Source organism: Procambarus clarkii, chromosome 92, assembly GCF_040958095.1.
Source record: "Procambarus clarkii isolate CNS0578487 chromosome 92, FALCON_Pclarkii_2.0, whole genome shotgun sequence".
In the NCBI taxonomy this organism is placed as follows: domain Eukaryota; kingdom Metazoa; phylum Arthropoda; class Malacostraca; order Decapoda; family Cambaridae; genus Procambarus; species Procambarus clarkii.
This window is the reverse complement of record NC_091241.1, coordinates 8,612,464-8,636,409: the sequence shown is the minus strand read 5'-3', so window position 1 is coordinate 8,636,409 and position 23,946 is coordinate 8,612,464. Positions and strand designations below refer to the sequence as shown.

Here is a 23,946-nt window from a genome sequence, read left to right as displayed (position 1 = left end):
TCACCTTTCTGAGAGGTGGGCGTGACCGGATAAAGTCAAGTATAATTGTGTGAGCATCTTTTTTGACACGCTGAGGGATGTCTCCATCTACCATGACTTTATTGAGTGTGTATCTGTTGAAGGAAGGTGCACGTTACACACAAGTCTGGCTTGCACTATACAAAATAAAACAATGTTTAAGTACAATGTTTATGTTTACAGTACAAGTAAATGGCATCTACTGTATCATCTGGCAATGATACAGCCTAAAATAAATCTAGAATTTTTGGAAATAAATGAATGCAATAATTAATAAAAATCCAGTATGATAAAACATTGGGATACACTGTACAGAACTGTATATGAATAATCAGAATCTTTTATTTTGTTAAATTTAAGCCTTACTCCTGTTTCAGTGAAACACGCACGTACAAAACCAGATGTCGCACTAAATACGGTAAACAGACATAATTTCCACTGTACCATTTTCAATAGGTTATACAAGGCTAAGCTACCAATGTCAGCGTGGTCCATAAAACCAATCACTGACTTCAAAGAGGATAAATCTGAACAAACCTTCTTTTAAAAATGAGAATTGCAGGGACTAATTGGTTTAATTGTATCAGCAGCTTTTTCATTATACTAATATGACTGATAGAATTGTTCCTACAGCTTTATGTTATTCTAGTATGACAATTATAGCAGTGTTTCTGCAGCTTTATGTTATTCTAGTATGATAATTATAGCAGTGTTCCTGCAGCTTTATGTTATTCTAGTATGATAATTATAGCAGTGTTCCTGCAGCTTTATGTTATCCTAGTATGACAATGATAGTACTGTATCAACAGCTTTATGTTATGCTAGTATGACAAAGATAGCATTGTATCGACAGCTTTAAAAGCATAGATAACAATAATTAGTAAACTAATGCAGCCGAGTGTGGCAAGTCTCGCACAACTATCTCTCATCCAACCATTAATTTCAAATTTCAAGGTCAAGTATAGTACATATACAGTACCTATTAAATTACATCTAAGAGTGTGAATATTAGGTCTAGGATTGCTTATTTAGGTCAAGGATAGTAGCTAGACTATTGATCATATCACTGACGTTTTTGTTATGCAGTTTAGTATACTAAAGTAGTACAAAACATGGACTATTGTTATGCAAGAAGCTATATTGATCTTAGATGACAAAGTGGAGCCAGGTGGAACAGGTGCCAACTGGGGCAGGAGCCAGCTGAGCCAGGTGCCACCTGGGGGGAGAGGGGAAGGGCAAGGGGCCAGCTGGAGACAAATGTTTACCTCCGTGATCTAATGTCATCCATGAGCATTTCGTAGGGTGTGAGGGCGTACTCGATGGGTCCTCGGGAGTAGTCGGGTTTCTTCAACTTAACACCATTCCTCAGTTCCCGCATCACCTGCATCCAAAGACGTGCCTGGAAACGGGCACTGATTATTAACACTCGTGTACAGGCAGCCACAACCACACAAGAAATATAAGAAAATTCACTTTCGCAAACAGAGTGGTAGAGGGTTGGAACAAGTTAGGTGAGGTGGTGGTGGAGGCCAAGACCGTCAGTAGTTTCAAAGCGTTATATGACAAAGAGCCCTGGGAAGACGGGACACCACGAGCGTAGCTCTCATCCTGTAACTACACTTAGGTAATAACTTGGGTAATAACACAATCTTCCACAACACTCACAGGGGTATAAACAATAACTGATAAAACATTTTGACATCTCTGCTGGTGATGTTATGGTCCATATGAGAGGCATGAAGCCATTTCCAATGTCAAGACTTCACACTCAGCAACACCCATTTGTTCAGACCTGGTGCAACATATCCTGGCATACTTTCCTGAACTTACAATGTGTGGAGCCCACAGTTGGTCAACTTCTACTGCACAACACCAGTCCTCAGGTACACACACACAGCCACCATAATAATAGTTAAGCCACACATACACACAACTAGGTGAACACACAGACACACACACAACTAGTTGAACACACACACACACAACTAGTTGAACACACACACACACAACTAGTTGAACACACACACACACAACTAGTTGAACACACACACACACAACTAGTTGAACACACAGACACACACACAACTAGTTGAACACACACACACACACAACTAGTTGAACACACAGACACACACACAACTAGTTGAACACACAGACACACACACAACTAGTTGAACACACACACACACACAACTAGTTGAACACACAGACACACACACAACTAGTTGAACACACACACACACACAACTAGTTGAACACACACACACACACACAACTAGTTGAACACACACACACACAACTAGTTAAACACACACAGACACACACACACAACTAGTTGAACACACACACATACACAACTAGGTGAAGACACACATACATTTCATAAAGATCTAAATGGACCCAATAGCATCCAAGGTCAGAAAAAGAATTCATAACATTTTCACCAGGTGTAAGTGAGAACGATATTGGTATAAACATAATATGCATTATAGCAAATAACACAAATACATTCTAAACACATTTAACATACTATATAGAAATACAGAATGCATAAAATTGACCTACACAACAATGTGAAAATAACTAAAATATTCAATAAACTAACAAGAACATTTACAGGGACACACACACACACACACACACACACACACACACACACACACACACACACACACACACACACACACACAGTGACATCATGGCTGAATACATTTTTAATTCATAAAGAGGATTATTATTTATATTTAAAGTCATTGGGGTTAGGGGGGTGGGTGGGTGGGGATTTAATGGGGTCAGAGAGATGGGTGGGTGGGGGGTGGATATAATGTGGGCATGATAGGGTAATAATCAGGAGAAAGAGGAAAACCAGCATGTCAACATAGAACATGGCAGGGGGTATCAGGTCGGAGTGAAGGAATGGTGCCCAAACACCTCGACAACCAGAGAGTGGATGATGATGATGATGACTCAAAGCTCGTCCTTCACTGTATACTTCTGGCTGAGGAAACAAGGAGCAGGAAGTGGAGGGGGGGGGGACCTTAATGGGGGTCAAGATAGAAACAGAAGGTCAGGGGTCAAGAGGAAGGAAAGCCCTACCCTTAACGAGTTAACTACTCACTCCTGGTCAAAGGTTAAGCAATTACTGCACATGGTCAGAGCGAGAAGGCTCTATGGTGGTTACCCACTGTACGGAGGAAGACCCATTATATGGCTGAACACCCATTGCACAGGGGCAACAACTTTCAGAAATCTTAAATAATAAAATACCTACTTGAAAACATGTTTTATATAATGGTGTGTTTCCATAATAATCTCGATAATAATATTACAGGAGACGCTTCTTAAGGACCAGAATTCATTCAGCATTTACCTAACCACTTACGAAACCAGTACATCTTTCCTTAATGGTGGCTTTGTTTCATTTATTAAATCAGTTTACGAGCTTGGATACCACACAACCCAAGGTTATTATTGTCATTAATAACCTCGCAGCGCTTCGGGGCCCATAAACTGTTCAATAAGTGTCAACAACGCCGCCATGACTGACTCAAGACAGGGGGCTAGATTCACGAAAGCACTTACGCAAGCACTTACGAACGTGTACACCTTTCCTCAATCTTTGACGGCTTTGGTTACATTTATTAATCCGTTTACAAGCATGAAAACTTCCCATTCAACTGTTGTTAGTGTTATAAACAGCCTCCTGGTGCTTCGGAGCTTATTAACTGTTTAATAATTGGAAACAAAGCCGCCAAAGATTGACAAAAGATGTACAGGTTCGTAAGTGTTTGCGTAACTGCTTCGTGAATCTGGTCCCCGTTCCTTAACTGGACGCGTAAATGTTCCACGAATCCTAGTCCCCGATGACGCCATCTGGTTCAAAAAGTTGTCGGTGTGATAATGGCTTCGGGAAGTAATTAGAGCAGGGAATTAAGGATGTAGGTAATTAAGTTAATGTATTCTCGCAGCCCCTGGCTCCTGTTCTTGCTTCCCTCTCTGCAACCTTGCAGTGTGGATCTTTTTATCACAAAATTCAGTTTACTTTAAAATTTCGCAAAAGAGAGTCTATCATTCTGTATACGGGTTCACACACACAATCCGCACTAACGCACAATATTGGGGCTGGGGGATTTATATGGTGGGGACTGTGGATTTATATAGTGGAGAATGTCGATTTATATGGTGGGGAATTGAGATCTTTATGGTGGTGGTTGAGATTTATAAGGCAAGGACAGGGGATTTGTACAGTGGGAATTTATGGTGGGGGCAGAGGATCTACAGTGGAGACTGAGGATTTAAGGTGGGGATTGTGGATATACTGAGGGCTCTTATTCTACAGTAAAGGATGGGGATTTAAAGTAGAGGGAGGACCCACAGTGAGGGGGAAGGAGGACCCACCATGTACAGGAATCCCACTAAAAAAACATTAATACACAATCCCGCCCCCCCATTAAGCCTGCATCATCACCACCACCACTAAGCATCTCCGCACACAAAGGAACTGTGTTGAAAGAGTCGTTAATCCTCCCCCGCAGGCCGTGACTACCGCCCTAGCCACCCACAAGCAACTAGCGTGCTTCACACTCAACAAATATCTACCTTAGCCTACCTTTATATATATATATATATATATATAATCTCATTACGTAGTGTCAGCTTAGGCTGTGATAGGCTCGGTTGGTAGGGTTTTGAAATCGTTGGCGGTCGTGTGTACGATGTGACTTTGTAAAATATATCATCACATTGTGTAGTTCCATTTACAGTAGCTACAGGTATTAGCATTTCTGGAGGCTGGCTTGACTTATCAATACTTGCATCAAGCTACACCAAAGGCTGTAGATGAGCTACAATACAAAGCAGGTAGCCTCATTAATGTTACTACGTAACAAATACATCATATGGAAGAGTTCACCCTACAAATGAATAACTGCTGGCTCACCAAACATATGAGTAAGTATAGGCTCACTGTTGAGAGAGAGAGACTGTTCTCCACAGTCAGCAACATGCAGTGCCAGGAGGGTGGCAGTGCCAGGAGGGTGGCGGTGCCAGGAGGGTGGCGGTGCCAGGAGGGTGGCGGTGCCAGGAGGGTGGCAGTGCCAGGAGGGTGGCGGTGCCAGGAGGGTGGCGGTGCCAGGAGGGTGGCAGTGCCAGGAGGGTGGCGGTGCCAGGAGGGTGGCGGTGCCAGGAGGGTGGCAGTGCCAGGAGGGTGGCGGTGCCAGGAGGGTGGCGGTGCCAGGAGGGTGGCAGTGCCGGGCCGCGCTGCTAAAACACACATACAGCATTAAACAAACTTTATCAGGGAAGGGGGGGAGGGGTAGAAATAGCCTAAGCTACTCTATCCCTTTGAGAGGTATTTTTTCTTGTCTCAATAAACATACTTGAACATAATTTATCTAAGGTTTCTATCAATGAAATAATATGGAATAATTCATGGTGTGATACAACCTGAATGACAAGTCATATAGATAATATAATATATATATTCAAACCTATTCTACTATAGGGGGCTTCGAGCACCATTTTCCGTCTCCTGAAGCCTACAACAGGGCTTCGAGCAGCCTTTCGTTTCTCGTGAAGCCGACCCTGTAAGAAGCCAGCCCGTTCTCGCATACAAAGATCCAAGCTCGTTAATCCAGCCGCCAAACCCCCTGTTTATGAATGAAAAGCGGTTTACGCACAACTCACAACTGATGACGTCCGAACACTTCCGGAACAAGTGTTTCTCTCACGTCCTGTGTTCGAACTACAATTCTATAAATGATTCACCCACATAATTCAAATACACAACATCGACAACAGAATCTAAACACCTAACCTACGCCTAATTATATATAGAATTTTTATGTATAATATTAATTTATATAAATGAGAAACCATTTTTTAATACACAGTATGTTAAAATTGATGAATGCGTCTAGGGAGGACGGCCGCTGCTTTAACCAGCCTAGTGTGAGGACGGGTTGAAAAGTCGACGGTATACCGACAAGTCAAAGTTAATTGGCAAAGCCAAAACAAAAATACGATATTGACCAAAGTGCGATAAATCTTTCAAGTAAAAGCTTGAAGTTAAATTTGGCCAACAAAAAAGCGTAGAAAAATGTTAATTATTTCCTTGTGATTAGGAAAGTCAGATTTTGAAATTGACCTATTTCAAATTTGCAAATTTGCGTCTTTTCATTCAAAGTCAGATAAAACACATGAATCAAAATGATCACATATATACTTAAATTACATAAGAAATTACTGGGGGGAGCCAGGGCGGGATAAGGATAACTAACTCTTCAGAGAATCAATGGCCGCCGGCCTTTACACACTACAACCCCCACCTCCCCTCGCCTGCTCTCCTCCTCCTCCTCTCTCACAATTAACATCACCATCGCCGCCAACATTAACAACTTTATCAATCAAACAACCTTGACATTATAATCTATAACACGTGGAGCTACGACGCTAATTTAAATAGCTTCAAAAAATTCGGCAGCTCAGTTGACTCCCACGCATTCCCGCGTCACCATGGAAACCATGACGTCAAAGCCCCGGAAGCCAATCAGCGGAGGCCTTTGCGACGTTGCCGCCATTCAGACCAATGATATGCCAGTATACACGTGACGTCACACACATGCTCCTATCAGCGGAAATCTGCACATCACTGGATTATTTAGAGTTTTTAACAAAAAGCCTTAAACCTCGAGAAGCCGCTTAAATAAACCTTGTGCAATTATTCAGGCTGAAACATAATTCCTCGACATTAATGTAACATTCAAATTTATTCTGATATAATGACAGTTTGTTCATTTAGTCTGCACCCCATACCTATGCTGTGGGCGGTAGTGGACCCCACACCCATCCTATGGGCGGTAGTGGACCCCACACCTCATAACACCGGGTGAGGCTGGTGGCGCCATCTCGCGCCACAATAACGCAACAAATGGCGCCAAAAAAAATGGTCTTGATCTATTTTCGCCTCACAAACAGCAACGAAAACTTCTGTTTACACTTTTCTAGTTAATTAACGAAGACAATAGCTGCAATAAAAGTCGTTATAAAAGTTTGGAACAATGGAGAAAACTTATAAAAGTTCACTTTAAAACGGTTGGCGAGACAGTATCGAACGCTGTTATATTGTCTCAGACTCCGGGGGCCAGATTCACGAAAGCACTTACGCAAACACTTACGAACCTGTACATCTTTTCTCAATCTTTGGCGGCTTTGTTTACAATTATTAAACAGTTAATGAGCTCCGAAGCACCAGGGGGGCTGTTTATAACAATAACAACAGTTGATTGGCAAGTTTTCATGCTTGTAAACTGTTTAATAAATGTAACCAAAGCCTTCAAAGATTGAGAAAAGATGTACATGTTCGTAAGTACTTTCGTGAATCTGGCCCCGGGTCATTATAAGAACATAAGAACATAAGAACAAAGGTAACTGCAGAAGGCCTATTGGCCCATACGAGGCAGCTCCTATTCTATAACCACCCAATCCCACTCATATACTTGTCCAACCCGTGCTTGAAACAATCGAGGGACCCCACCTCCACAATGTTACGCGGCAATTGGTTCCACAAATCAACAACCCTGTTACTGAACCAGTATTTACCCAAGTCTTTCCTAAATCTAAACTTATCCAATTTATATCCATTGTTTCGTGTTCTGTCCTGTGTTGATACTTTTAATACCCTATTAATATCCCCCCGGTTATGTCCATTCATCCACTTGTAAACCTCTATCATGTCACCCCTAACTCTTCGCCTTTCCAGTGAATGCAACTTAAGCTTTGTTAATCTTTCTTCATATGAAAGATTTCTAATTTGGGGAATTAACTTAGTCATCCTACGCTGGACACGTTCAAGTGAATTTATATCCATTCTATAATATGGCGACCAAAACTGAACTGCATAATCTAAATGGGGCCTAACTAGAGCAAGATATAGCTTGAGAACCACACCAGGTGTCTTGTTACTAACGCTGCGATTAATAAATCCAAGTGTCCGATTTGCCTTATTACGAACATTTATGCATTGATCCTTTTGTTTTAAATTCTTACTAATCATAACTCCCAGATCCCTTTCGCAATCCGACTTCGCAATCACAACACCATCTAGCTCGTATCTTGTAACTCTATCATCATTACCTAACCTCAGAACTTTACATTTATCAGCATTAAACTGCATCTGCCAATCCTTTGACCATTTCAAAACCCTATCTAGATCAACTTGAAGTGATAGTGAGTCCTCCTCCGAATTAATTTCCCTACCGATTTTCGTATCATCGGCAAATTTGCAAATGTTGCTACTCAAACCTGAATCTAAATCATTTATATATATTATAAACAACAGAGGTCCCAGGACAGAGCCTTGAGGCACTCCACTTACAACATTTTCCCACTCTGACTTGATTCCATTTATACTAACTCTCTGTTTCCTTTGGTATAGCCATGCCCTAATCCAGCTTAATATAGCACCCCCAATACCATGAGACTCTATTTTTTTAATCAGTCTTTCATGTGGCACTGTATCAAAAGCTTTGCTAAAGTCAAGGTATACAACATCGCAATCCTTACCACTATCAACTGCCTCAACAATGCTAGAATAAAAAGATAACAAATTTGTTAAACATGAACGGCCATTTATAAAACCATGTTGCGACTCAATTATTAATTTATGTTTTTCAAGATGAAGACGAATTTTATTTGCTATTATAGATTCGAGTAACTTTCCCACAATAGACGTTAGGCTAATTGGTCGATAGTTAGACGCAAGTGATCTATCTCCTTTCTTAAAAACTGGTATCACATTAGCAACTTTCCAAAACTCTGGCACTCTGCCTGACTCTATTGATTTATTAAATATGGTTGACAGTGGGTCACAAAGCTCCTCTTTGCATTCTTTAAGCACCCTAGCAAACACTTCATCCGGCCCTGGGGATTTGTTTGGTTTGAGTTTTACTATTTGTTTAAGAACATCCTCCCTGGTAACTGCTAAACTCGTCAACCTGTCCTCGTCCCCACCCACATAGACTTGTTCGGCTGAAGGCATATTGTTAAGTTCCTCTTTAGTAAATACAGATACAAAATATTTATTAAAAATACTACTCATCTCTTCATCACTATCTGTTATTTGACCTGTCTCAGTTTTTAATGGACCTATCCTTTCCCTAGTCTTAGTACGATATAACTGAAAAAACCCTTTAGGATTTGTCTTTGCTTGCCCTGCTATGCGAACTTCATAGTTTCTTTTTGCTTTCCTTATCTCTTTTTTAACATTTCTAACCAGTTGTACGAATTCCTGTTCTGAAGTGACCTCCCCATTTTTAATCCTTTTGTACCAAGCTCTCTTTTTACCTATAAGGTTCTTCAAATTCTTTGTTATCCACTTTGGGTCATTAGTATACGATCTATTCAATTTGTATGGTATACTACGTTCCTGTGCTTTGTTTAGAATATTCTTAAATAAGTTATATATTGAATCCACATCGAAATCCCCATTTAAGTCACCTATCGCTGGGTTCATGTCTCGCTCCAAGACCGGCCCACACTATTAGTTTAATGTCAACCAGTGTCTACGAAAGGTGTCAGCTGAGTTCTTGACCTGTGGTCAATATTGTGGCGGGCATCATGCCGCCCCCAGAATACGTGAATTAGAACACCTAGAACATTAGAATGAATTAGAATTAGATGTTATGTGGTAGACTGGATTAGAATGCCAAGAACAACGAGTGTATTAGTACACCAAGACGAGCAAATAATAGCACAAGGTATTTATCTTTGTCAGTAAATACAGGTCAGGTTACTGGCGGCGGTTGACAGGTTAAGGACAGGTTAAGGACAGGTTAAGGACAGGCCAAGGACAGGTCAGGGACAGGCCAAGGACAGGCCAAGGACAGACCAAGGCGACGCCAAAGACAGGCCAAGGCCAGGTCAAGGCCTGGTCAAGGCCACGCCAAGGACAGGTCAAGGCCAGGCCACGCCAAGGACAGGCCAAGGACAGGTCAAGACCAGGTCAAGGCCAGGCCATGGAAGGTCATACACCGCCAAATGTCTCAATAAACCAGAGAATTGTCATTGCAACGGGTTGGTGCCGGCACCGACCTTGGCTATTCTCTCTCATTTGAAAATATCCGAGTGGGAAGTGTATCATGTGGAGGGTAATTACTTACACACCAAGGATAACTCTACTCATGACATGATGGTACGGGATCACTTGAGTGTTTCAAGCGTAGGATAGACATGTATTGATTCACGTCGCCGCAAGTGGCTGTACGGACGTGTACACATTGTCTTAATGTTCGCCTCTTGAACCACTGACACCCCTTGTTCTGGGTGTCTAGCGTACCCGGTAATGGGTGACTCCTACCATTCTTGATGTGGTGGCTAATGGCTCATGAGCACACACACCTACACTGCTGTTTATGAGGACCGGGGTTCGATCCCATATAATTCTATATATTATGTTTACCTGAGCCAGTTCTTACTGGTAGTAGAACTTACTGGTTATTTTATTACAGAGAATGGGAAATATACATTAAGAAATTAATAGTTGTAAAAATGAGTGAGTGAGTGAGTGAGTGAGTGAGTGAGTGAGTGAGTGAGTGAGTGTATAAAGAGGCACATATTAAGAGCAACTGACCCAGTCTTCACACTGGAGTTCGCGAAGGTCGTGCTCGGAGCTGAGGAGGTCCGCAGACTGCGTAGCGAACTTGCTCCCGAGGGCGACATTCTGGAGGAATGAGGCAAGGTCGATGGCTTCGGCCACCAGCGCCCTCACCACCGCCCTATAATGCTCACATACCCCGCCTTCCAATCCTCCGTTGGTCAGGCGGCTCTCACACACCTGTCGGAGACCACAACACAAACATCTTAGTTCTTGCCACGCGGTATATACCATTATGACAACACAGTAACAAGGGAAAACCACGGGAGACATCTCCCGTCACGCAGGGAGCAGTCGCACCTCCACAGATCTCCAGTATCATCTCTTGATACCCACGGGAGACATCTCCCGTCACGCAGGGTGCAGTCGCACCTCCACAGATCTCCAGTATCATCTCTTGATACCCACGGGAGACATCTCCCGTCACGCAGGGTGCAGTCGCACCTCCACAGATCTCCAGTATCAGCTCTTGATACCCACGGGAGACATCTCCCGTCACGCAGGGAGCAGTCGCGCCTCCACAGATCTCCAGTATCAGCTCTTGATACTGGTAATGGCTCAGAAGGGCCACCACTTACGGGTTATTCATGCCCGTGCCACCTTTTGGGTGGCTTAATCTTCATCAATCAATCAATCAATCAAGAGAAAACGGGAATTTGGCCTTACCTGGAGAGCCTCCGCCATTGTAAAGTTGGCACTGTGGTCTAACTCATCCTCGGAATCGCCAGAGTCCCTCTCAATCCCCTCATCATCAGTCTCGCCCCGCTCACACTCTGAAAAGGAAGAAGAAGGGGGAAGAGAGAGAAAGGTCATTTACCATCTCATTAACATCATTAATTCGGCCTTATGTACCAGGCGTTAGGTACATTAGTCCCTTACGCCTTGTCGTTACTTGTACACACACACACACACACACACACACACACACACACACACACACACACACACACACACAGACAGACAGACACACACACACACACACACACACATCCTGGGTCGTACTGTACGGTACAACTTGACATTTGTCAATGGTTCTTGTGGCTGTAACCAATCATGGCCCTGGATTCTGTCATTGGTCAATAATCTCAGTAATTAAATGGGATATACTGACCCATATTGTCAGTAGTGAGGAGGGGTATACTGACCAATATTATCATTAGTTACAGTGACCCCTAATATGACCCCCGGAGGCATGAGCACCGTGAGGCATATGTTGTCACCAGTTATATTGATAATATTGGATGATCCCGGGGGAGGGGGGGGGGGTGATGGTTGAGGCGGGGGACCTCCACCCCAGACCCCAGCTGGAGGGGGGGGGTCTGGGGCGGACCCCCTATAATTGTCAAGACAAACCCTCAAAATCAAAAGCCACTCTACACTTTGTATTCAAGCAAAAATAGCAAAACCATAAAAATCAAAGCAAAGTCACAACATTTTTCTTAACTAGAACAAGGGAGAGTCACTATAATATATACTTTGTTAACAAAAACATCAATGCGACATGTTTTCCCATTGATGAAACATGCCGCCCCCCCCCCCCCCGCACATGAGATTGACAGTTGAGAGGTGGGCCCATAGAGCCGAAGCTCAACCTCTGCAAGCACAACTAAGCACACACATTCGCCACGAATAACATCAAACTCGGTCATCACAAGCAATACATTGTTGCAACATTATTAGGACTTTTGAAATTATTTTCAAAATACCAGTTGCAAGATTTTTAGGATAATTAAATGCAATAATTTGGAATAATTAAATTTACAAAAGCCGGATGTCTACGGTGCAGCAACCATTGGATAATTTGTTTTAAAATCCTGCAGGTAAGGAGTTTCAACCGCCAATGTTGACACTAGCATTGTGTCAAAGCTCTAGTTACGATTTAAACTTCCAGTTGAAGTCTACGGTCCATGTCAGTTAGCTTTCAACAACAGTTTGTTTATTATCTGTACCGCGATGAAGTCTCCTGACCCAGGTGGCACATGTGGACCCGGGTCACACACCAGGTCACCACAGTGCCCCGGGTCACACCAGGTCACCACAGTGCCCCGGGTCACACACCAGGTCACCACAGTGCCCCGGGTCACACTGGGTCACCACAGTGCCCTGGGTCACACCAGGTCACCACAGTGCCCCGGGTCACGCTGGGTCACCACAGTGCCCCGGGTCACGCTGGGTCACCACAGTGCCCCGGGTCACACACCAGGTCACCACAGTGCCCCGGGTCACACACCAGGTCACCACAGTGCCCCGGGTCACGCTGGGTCACCACAGTGCCCCGGGTCACGCTGGGTCACCACAGTGCCCCGGGTCACGCTGGGTCACCACAGTGCCCCGGGTCACACCAGGTCACCACAGTGCCCCGGGTCACACTGGGTCACCACAGTGCCCCGGGTCACACTGGGTCACCACAGTGCCCCGGGTCACACTGGGTCACCACAGTGCCCCGGGTCACACTGGGTCACCACAGTGCCCCGGGTCACCACAGTGCCCCGGGTCACACTGGGTCACCACAGTGCCCCGGGTCACCACAGTGCCCCGGGTCACACTGGGTCACCACAGTGCCCCGGGTCACACTGGGTCACCACAGTGCCCCGGGTCACACTGGGTCACCACAGTGCCCCGGGTCACACTGGGTCACCACAGTGCCCCGGGTCACACTGGGTCACCACAGTGCCCCGGGTCACACTGGGTCACCACAGTGCCCCGGGTCACCACAGTGCCCCGGGTCACGCTGGGTCACCACAGTGCCCCGGGTCACACTGGGTCACCACAGTGCCCCGGGTCACACTGGGTCACCACAGTGCCCCGGGTCACACTGGGTCACCACAGTGCCCCGGGTCACACACCAGGTCACCACAGTGTCCCGGGTCACACCAGGTCACCACAGTGCCCCGGGTCACGCTGGGTCACCACAGTGCCCCGGGTCACACACCAGGTCACCACAGTGCCCCGGGTCACACTGGGTCACCACAGTGCCCCGGGTCACGCTGGGTCACCACAGTGCCCCGGGTCACACCAGGTCACCACAGTGCCCCGGGTCACGCTGGGTCACCACAGTGCCCCGGGTCACACACCAGGTCACCACAGTGCCCCGGGTCACACTGGGTCACCACAGTGCCCCGGGTCACACCAGGTCACCACAGTGCCCCGGGTCACACACCAGGTCACCACAGTGCCCCGGGTCACACACCAGGTCACCACAGTGCCCCGGGTCACACACACTACCACACAAATACTAAAACTGAACTACAAAATCATAATTCTAACACTGTAGTGAACACTACCACAACAAGGAGAGGCGTGGTGAGCTACCACACCTACCAGTAGCCTGGCAGTAACAACAACAACTACAAGCATCCACCAATCACGAAGTATCTAGTGACGAGACAAGTAAACATACAATACTAGAGTGTGAACTACAATTTGACACAATCACGGAACTGCCAGTTGAGTCGTGTGAGGCGGCTACGTCAGACTGTTCCAACAAGTATTGTATAACACATGTCATGGCTCACCACAACCTGTCGCACCCCCTCTCCTCTCATATACATACATACATACATACATACATACATACATACATACATACATACATACATACATACATTACATACGCTTCGTGCCCCACAACTGCCTTTGTTTTTTTCCCTGGCGTCTGAATTCTTTGACGAATCTGGTCTTAAAGATGTCACCAGATGTGGTTTCCATAACTATGTCTTTCAGCGGATTCTCCTTGTTGACCACCAGTACCGGCTACTAGTACCTGTGGACGTCACTGGAGGAGGATGGGGGGGGCTGGACCCCCCTTCTTGGGTCACTCCCAGACGCGCGCCTTAACCCACTAAACCATGATATGCTAAATGTAATTTAACCTGGGATCCGCCCGAATTTACCAAGAGTCTCTAGGCACCAAACTGGCTGACAAATCGAAGGTTTTTATACCACGCTGTAGTGATTTGCTGGCGGACGTGTATTGTCTTAGGAATCGTTCAGGAGCCTGTATACCACTTATGTCAGACCAATCCTGGAATATGCAGCTCCAGTTTGGAGTCCATACTAAGTTAAACACAAGACAAAGAGAAGATTCAGCGGTATGCCACCAGACTTGTTCCGGAACTGAGAGGTATGAGCTACGAGGAAAGGCTAAAGGAGCTGAAACTCAGGTCCCTGGAAGACAGAAGAGTAAGGGGAGACATGATAACCACCTACAAAATTCTCAGGGGAATTGACAGGGTGGACACAGATAAACTCTTTAGCATGGGTGGAACACGAACAAGGGGACACAGGTGGAAACTTAGTGCCCAGATGAGCCAGAGAGACATTAGAAAAAACCTTTTTCAGTGTCAGAGTAGTTAGTAAATGGAATGCATTAGGCAGTGATGTGGTGGAGGCTGACTCCATACACAGTTTCAAATGTAGATATGATAGCGCCCAGTAGGCTCAGGAACCTGTACACCAGTTGATTGACAGTTGAGAGGCGGGACCAAAGAGCCAAAGCTCAACCCCCGCAAGCACAATTAGGTGAATACACACACACACACACACACACAGCCGAGAGGTATGAGATATGAGGAAAGACTACAGGTGTTAAACCTCACATCAATGAAAGCTATAATAAACACGGGAGACATGATTACCGCATACAAAATACTAAAGAAAATAGAGAGGGCAGATAAGGACAGATGTCGTAGAGGGATAGTTCACGACTAAGAGGACACAGATGGACACAAAGTACCCACATAAGCCACAGATGGATCACAATTTGTTCAGTCAGAAACATTAACAACTGGAATGCGTTAAGGAGTGAAGTAGTAAATAGGCTCTGCAACCTATTCACCAGTCAACTGAGTGTCGAGAGGGTAACGCAGGTGCCATGGCTCATTCCTCTCAAATACCACTAGGTGAGTACAAGACCACCCCCCAGTACCCCCCACCCAACTCAGATACAACAAGTTAACAAGCAGGAAAGCTAACTTTTGTACGGGCAAGTTACAGCCCCACTCCTGAGCCACGTAAGTCCACTACGGGATCGCCACAGCCCGTGCTACATGGAAATTTTTGTTCCGAGTACTTGAATCTAAAACAACGACGACAAGAACAAAGAGCTTGTGGGCGTAAGTGGAGAAGATTCAACAAACGCGGGAAGAGGTTTCCCTGGAAGACAATGCTACATTAACGCCAATTTACCCACAAATGGCAGAGGAAACTCACTAAGTTATCTAGGCGGGGGAGATTACGCTCCGGCCCACTGAAAACTGGTCACAGGTACAACACGGGTAGGGCTCTCTACACACACACACACACACACACGAAGTAGTGGAGGTAGTGAAGTAGTTAATGAGCCACATAGATATTAGAAAGAACTTTTTTAGTGTCAGAGTGGTTGACAAATGGAATGCATTAGGCTGTGATGTGGTGGAGACTGACTCCATACACAGTTTCAAGTGTAGATATGATAGAGCCCAGTAGGCTCAGGAACCTGTACACCAGTTGACTGACAGTTGAGAGGCGGGACCAAAGAGCCAGAGCTCAACCCCCGCAAGCACAACTAGGCGAGTACACCCCCCCCCCCCCCACACACACACACGTGTAAACATACTCACCCACTTTACAACACTGCCATACACCTTGTGAGAAGGCAAGGTATGGCTGTATATTTACCTATTTGTATTCATCTATTTGTGCCAGCAGGATCGAGCTTTTAGCGCTTGGACCCCGCCTTTCCAACCACCGGTTGTCTAATAATGTATTGACTCCCAACCAAATTTCTCTATCATATATACACACGCGCCACTGACCTTACCCAAGACAAACCACAACAGCCCTCTACCTCCCAGGTCAACTTGTCATCTATAATAATATATACCATTTTGACGTCAAAATCCCCATCGGACAAAATATGATGTACTTCTACACATATACAGTTTTAAATGTCGGTATGATAGAGCCCAATAGGCTCTGGAACCTATACACCAGTCAACTGAGAGTCTGGGAGTAGGGTTATCTTGAGATGATTTCGGGGCTTTAGTGTCCCCGCGGCCCGGTCCTCGACCAGGCCTCCACCCCCAAGAAGCAGCCCGTGACAGCTGACTAACACCCAGGTACCTATTTTACTACTTTACTACTAGGTAACAGGGGCATAGGGTTAAAGAAAGTACCCATCGTTTCTCGCATGCGCCTGGGATCGAACCCGGGACCACAGGATCACAAGTCCAGTGTGCTGTCCGCTCGGCCGGCCGGCTCCGGCGAGGGGACCAAAGCCGTGGCTCATTCCCCGCAATTACAACTAGGTGAGTACAACACCCTCCCAAACAGTGCCCGGACCGGTACTGGTCAGAGACCAGTCACTGCGGCCCGGTCTCTGACCAGGCCTCCTGGTTGCTCGTCTGGTCAACCAGGCTGTTGGACGTAGCTGGTTGCAGTCTGACATATAAATCACAGCCGGGTAGATCAGATATCCCTTGGAAGTGTTTATCAAGTTTTCTCTTGAAGACAGCGAGGGATCAGCCTCTTGTGCCTCTTATGTGTAGCGGGAGTGTCAGTCTTGGGGTCCTTGACGTTGATATAGTTCTCTCACAGTGCACCTCGGCCTCTCAAGAGACTTTCTTGTAATGTTTCCTCGAGTTGCCTCCTTATACAACCCGTTCTCGCACTTTCGTATAGTCAATATTGACTTATTAAATATGTGCATAGGTGACATACTAAACATACGTATATATGTGCGTATGTATAAACATACGTTTAGTATGTCACATATGCACGCATTTAATAAGTCAATAATGACTAAGAAAGTGCGAGAACGGGTTGCCTTATAAAGCCCTCCAAAACCCGGCAGGGAATGTATATATCAGTCACACTGGTCTGTAGTTCAATACCTACTGTTCTCGTCCTATACTGTATACAGAAACCATTTAAAAAAGAGTACTGCAAAGGGATAGCTCAGTACCTCTGTTGTATCTTTCAGGATCCACGGTGATATTTCGTTTGGTTCCATAACTTTCGCTTTTCCGAATAATTACTATTGCCTGCTCACCTCTGGGTCTCATGAACGACTGAACAAAGGAGGAGATTCGTCTACAATGTCTCAGAAGACTGTCTGCCGACATTACGGAAACAACTTAACTTGTTGTGTTGATTTAGGGGCGACGACGATCGTGGGATCGGATGCGCCCTCACAACTTAAGTGAAGATGGACAAGATGAAGCACCACGGGTCTAAACAAGATCTCACCGTGGATACTACTAGAGGCTGCTACAACATTTTTGGTGTAAACTCCTTGATACTGTTCTCAACTCCTCGCAAGAAATGGGCCAACTTCCCAAGATTTGGAAAATGGCTAATGTAGTGTCTATATATAAGACATGAGCCATAAGCCACAGATGGACTGACAAGTCATAGAAGCAATAGTGGAAAACAAAAAATATATATAAAATATATATATATATATATATATATATATATATATATATATATATATATATATATAAATATGTGTGTGTGTGTGTGTGTGTGTGTGTGTGTTTGTGTGTGTGTGTGTGTTTGTGTGTGTGTGTGTGTTTGTGTGTGTGTGTGTGTGTGTGTGTGTGTGTGTGTGTGTGTATTCACCTAGTTGTGCTTGCGAGGGTTGAGCTCTGCTCTTTCGGCCCGCCTCTCAACTGTCAATCAACTGTTTCTACTACTACTTTTTTCACACAACACACACACACACACCCCAGTAAGCAGCCCGTGACAGCTGACTAACTTCCAGGTACCTATTTACTGCTAGGTAACAGGGGCATAGGGTGAAACTCTGCCCATCGTTTCTTGCCGGCGCCTGGGATCAAACCCGGGACCACAGGATCACGTGTCCAGCGTGCTGTCCGCTCGGCCACCGGCTCCACACACTGTGTGTGTATGTAAATCACGAAAATTAATACGTGATGATAAATGTGACAATGTCAGTCCACGGAGGAAGAATTGAAACAGAAATTTCCTTAAGGACTTTCGTATATTAATACATCTTCAGGAGTGATGAAATATATATATATATATATATATATATATATATATATATATATATATATATATATATATATATATATATATATATATGAAGGACTGACAAAGACGCAGATAAATAATATAGCTGGCAGACTGTATTTCTACCCCTTGGATCATGTTATGCTACAGAAACTGTCCTAAACTGAATTAAAACTAACAAACTAACAGTGTAAAGTTAAGGTGTGAACAGGTAAGACTAATAACTCCCCGCACAGACATGCGTACATGGTACGGGGCCCTGGCATGCGGACACACAGGTGCACACAGGTACACACACAAGATGGTGACATGCAGACATGTGGCGAGGTGGGCTACGTACACGAGGTCTTGTGTGAGCGAGCCCTGGCCTAGGAGAGGGGGGAAGGAGACTGGCATGCACACACACACACACACACACACACACACACACACACACACACACACACACACACACACACACACACACACACACAGCTAACCGGACATGCGGCGACCGGAACATGCTGCCACGTGACCGGACATGCGGCGGGATGTAACCGGACACTAGTAACCGATCATGCGGCAGCAACAGCCTACCTGAACGCTTGAGAGACGCACAGCACCGACGACGGGACACAGGGCCAGCTGGAGTGCCTGTGGGCGTATGGGCGTGCGGGCGGGGGAGAAGCACAGATCAGTCTTCCTCTATGGCCGCCTACATCCACCGGGGCTCTTAATATATTACTTATCAACCACAATACCTACCTTACCTCCCCCCGTAAGCCTTCACAAACCCACGCCAAAGAGCCGGAGCTCAACCCCCGCAAGCACAACATTAGTATACACCCAAGGTATACCCCCACCAACGGGGGTATACCCCTGACTGAGGGGTATATGACTGAGCATACCCCTGGAACATAACTCTCATACCACCTGCTCAAGACGGAGGCACTAACAACCCACTCAAGCCCTCCACCTGACAAGCAAATTACCTGGTCTACACATGGCAATAATGACTTGGATTAATCTTGCCATTAACTTGCATATATACACCACCAGCAACAAATATACTTGCCAAAAGTATACTATTAGTATAAACGGTTAAACAGCGATATATATATATATATATATATATATATATATATATATATATATATATATATATATATATATATATATATATATATATATATATATATATACTTAATACTTGCAATGTATCGCTTTATAAATATTAAAGTGGAAATAATCAGAAATAATAATAAAAATAATTAGTAATATATAAGTATAATTAATTCTAATTATTTATTTATATCAATAATGCGATGCCTAATACTTTCTTAAGCTGAGTTGTGATAGACAATCTTAACCTGAGCTACGATAGACAGTCTTAACCTGAGCTACGATAGACAGTCTTAACCTGAGCTACGATAGACAGTCTTAACCTGAGCTACGATAGACAGTCTTAACCTGAGCTACGATAGACACCCTGAAGCTGAGCTATGATGGAAAACGGAATAATCTAAGAAAAATGGGGGTAACAATTATATTAATTATTTTTTTATTAACAGCAAGAGGATCAGACCGAGAAGAACCAGCCAGACAGAAGCACCAGTTACTGTCCACGAGACGGGAGGTGTAGTGTGAGCACTTTATGCAACATGTCCTGTCGCATAACACACCGTATTTTGACGTAATGATCCCAACGTCAAAGATGCATTCAAAATTATATCGGCTAGGAAAAATGACGTGATGTTACGTTTTCTATTCGTGGGTGAGGTTCATTTAGTACCAGATGTTACTGAGGTTGTGAAAGCTGGAGAGGATTCAGTGAATTCAATGAATTCAGTGGATTCAGTGGATTCAGTGAATTCAGTGTCCCCGCGGCCCGGTCCTCGACCAGGCCTCCACCCCCAGGAAGCAGCCCGTGACAGCTGACTAACACCCAGGTACCTATTTTACTGCTAGGGAACAGAGAGGTACCAACACTTCCTTACATTTCTCAGACTCTGTTGCATTTCCAGCTTCCACCTGTGTCCTCTCGTCGTACTGTCTCTCAAGCTAAAGAGGTTGTCCTCCACCTTGTGTATTCCCGCTCAGTATCTCGTATGTTGCGATCATGTCCCTTGTTTCTTTGTGGAATTATGAGAGCTGGTTCCCTTTAGCCTTTCCTCGTAGTTTAATCCTATTAGTTTTAGCACTAACTATGCTGCAATCATTTTCTTATTTTCAATTTTGGTCTTGTGATTTAAAAGGTGCAAATGTTAGGTTATTGTTACATATTCCAGTATTGGTCTGATAAAGTCTGAGTAGATTGCTTGGCAACATTTTTAATTTATGTTTTAAAACTACGTTCTAATGTTTGATAGCGTTCCATATGCTACTGATGTTACCCAGTTTGTGTGTGTGCCTCCGGTATTGGTGTTGGGAATGTAACTACTCCAAGTTCTCTTTCTTACTTTAATATATCCCCTGAGAACCCACCAACCCCCTTAAAATAACCATTTTTGTTTTCGATTCTCCATTATTCTCGTGGTGCTTACTTTCTCCAGCAGTCATGTGTGAGAGTGACACACACCTGTGGCTTCCTGCGCCTCCGTACCTTTCATGAGTATTGGGGCCACGTTTGTCCCTCAATAAATGTCTGAGAAATCTGTCTTAATTAGCGTATAAGAAAACATCGGTGCGGCCTCCTGCAGCAGTAAGACTTACCACCTTCAGACGGTGGTAAGTCTGTTGCAACTGTTATTGTTGGGTCTAGTTGCACATAATGGGTTTTACTTCTTCAGTGACTCTTGTGTTATCAAATGATGTCGCATATCGTCTTAGTTCTGTTTTGTACAACTTCTGGAGCCTCATGCCGAGCTCCTCACACACTTCCTTGTCGCTCTCTGTGAGAATACCCTCTAGCATCTTCACCCCCATCACATGATCTCTTAATATTGTTTTTCCTACGTGACGATGGAGCCGCTTTGGTCGATCTTTACCCTGTGTTGCTATGTCGTTTCCAGAGTGACTCTGAGCTGCCTTCTTGACTCTGGACCACCAAGTTCTGTCTGTGTTTAGTGCCTGTATTAACTCCATGTGCTAAGTTCACTATTGTCATATTTGGTATAGTTGTGTGGCACTTGTGGAGGGTGAGCTGTGGCCGTGACGGAGTGCCTTGGTCTGTGAGGGTGGAGGCGGCGGTGTTAAAGGGGAACTACAGGAGCATCCGACCCCCTGTGTTTGCTGCCTCTCTCGTCTCTGTCTCTCTCTCTCTCTCCTCACCAGAGGGCACGGCAAGAGTGCTGCGTGGGCAGCTGGCTTTTGGTGTGGGTGTGGGGTGAGGACCCGCCAGGTGGTGTGGGGTGAGGGGTCGTACAGGTGGTGTGGGTGTGTGGGGTGAGGACCCGCCAGGTGGTGTGGGTGTGGGGTGAGGGCCTGCCAGGTGGTGTGGGGTGAGGGGTCGTACAGGTGGTGTGGGTGTGTGGGGTGAGGACCCGCCAGGTGGTGTGGGTGTGGGGTGAGGGCCCGCCAGGTGGTGTGGGGTGAGGGGTCGTAAGGTGAAGCAGGTGGCCACTCCGCTGCAAAGGTTACGTGCACTATGAGAGACAACTGGAGGAGAGGTGAGGCAGGTGGGAGAGGTGAGGCAAGTGGGAGAGGTGAGGCAGGTGGGAGAGGTGAGGGAGGTGGGAGGGAGCGTGACTTTCCCTCCCTCCCTCCCTCCCTCCCCCATGACCCCTCACCCACGCCCTCGTTATCATGACGCACCAGGGAGAGAGGGAGGTGGGGGAGGACCAGCCCTGCACCTCTGTGCTTGACGCAACATACGCCTACTCTGTACACTGCGCCAGGAACACCTCCCATACTCCCTCTCTCCCTCTCATCTCATGAGGGCTACATACCACCCGTCTTACTGTCACTCATTACATCACCTCCTTCAAGACGTGTGTAGCAACCATTCATCGCCGGAATATTATGCTTTAAGGTGTAAGTGTAGCAAGGAGAGGGGCGAGGGGTGTAAGGAGAGGGGGTGTAAGGAGAGGGGGTGTAAGGAGAGGGGGTGTAAGGAGAGGGGGTGTAAGGAGAGGGGTGTAAGGAGGGGGGTGTAAGGAGGGGGGGGGGCGGGAGAACAGGACGCCTGGACCAAGTACTCTCACATGTCATGATCACCTTGACACAACACTCACAAAAGTAATAATCAACCAGATACATAATTATAGTCATTTTGGACTAGGCGTGCGGGTGTGTGTGTGTGTGTGTGTGTGTGTGTGTGTGTGTGTGTGTGTGTGTGTGTGTGTGTGTGTGTGTGGCAGATAAGCCTCCAGACTCCAGGTGTGTGTATATGTGTGTGTGTGTGTGTGTGTGTGTGTGTGTGTGTGTGTGTGTGTGTGTGTGGTGTGGCAGATAAGCCTCCAGGCTCCAGGTGTGTGTGTGTGTGTGTGTGTGTGTGTGTGTGTGTGTGTGTGTGTGTGTGTGTGTGTGTGTGTGTGTGTGTGTGTGTGTGAGTGAGAGATAAAAGGAAGACCATCCTTACAATAAATCCATTACCCTGAGAGCCGACCCCCCCCCCCCCCCCCAAACCACCTGGATATCTAGATATCTGTGATGTCAAGTCATATTACAGTTCCAGTAACTCTACATGTACACTAGCAAATGATCCTTTTTTCGTAAATATAAATTATCCTCAAGTTATAACTTTATAGTAAATATAACTCTTTGGTTAAAAATATAAAAAGTGTATCTGAAAACATTTACTTAGAAGAATTTGTTTTCTGTAAACGGAATTCGCGGGCACACTAAAATAGTTTTCGAATGTCATATTTCACATTATCGTCGATAAAAATCTGTATTAACGTAACCAAGCGTAATGAAACCAAACCTTAACCTAAAGTAACCTTAACCTAACCATTGACAGTAGATAATAGCACAAATTATGTAGTCGTTCCCAATAAACTCCCCTTGAGCGGATCTCCTCTCTGAGGACAGGGTATGATGGGTATAGATGTGTAGCATGAGGGTGTGGGCGTGTTAGTGTGAGGATGTGGGTGTGTTAGGGTGCGGGTGTGTTAGGGTGCAGGTGTGTTAGGGTGCAGGTGTGTTAGGGTGCAGGTGTGTGTGGGCGTGCACATAAACCAGTGGTGTATATACTCCAGCCCCGGGGCCTGGCCACAGCCACACCCTATATTCTCGTGGTTCCGTGGATTGGAAGGTTCTCGTGGATCCGTGGATTGGAAGGTTCTCGTGGATCCGTGGATTGGAAGGTTCTCGTGGATCCGTGGATTGGAAGGTTCTCG

The 23,946-nt window shown here is 45.4% G+C and overlaps 1 protein-coding gene across 7 annotated transcripts in view; it reads right to left on the bottom strand.

Moving 5' to 3' along the window:
- The window catches only part of spir (spire type actin nucleation factor), a 237,717-nt gene that overhangs the window by 64,310 nt on the left and 149,461 nt on the right, over positions 1-23,946 (bottom strand). For 6 of the 7 annotated variants that reach the window (XR_011226023.1, XM_069319275.1, XM_069319276.1 and 3 more), the window contains exons 4-8: positions 19,265-19,321; positions 11,336-11,442; positions 10,646-10,849; positions 1,284-1,417; positions 5-113 (exon numbers count right to left, since the gene is read on the bottom strand). Coding sequence is in view for 6 of the 7 variants with exons in the window: in XM_069319275.1 (XP_069175376.1) it covers positions 5-113; positions 1,284-1,417; positions 10,646-10,849; positions 11,336-11,442; positions 19,265-19,321 (611 nt within the window). In the remaining variant the exon portion in view is untranslated. The remainder of the gene's footprint in view (positions 1-4; positions 114-1,283; positions 1,418-10,645; positions 10,850-11,335; positions 11,443-19,264; positions 19,322-23,946) is intronic. The other variant, XM_069319277.1, reaches the window with a different exon arrangement.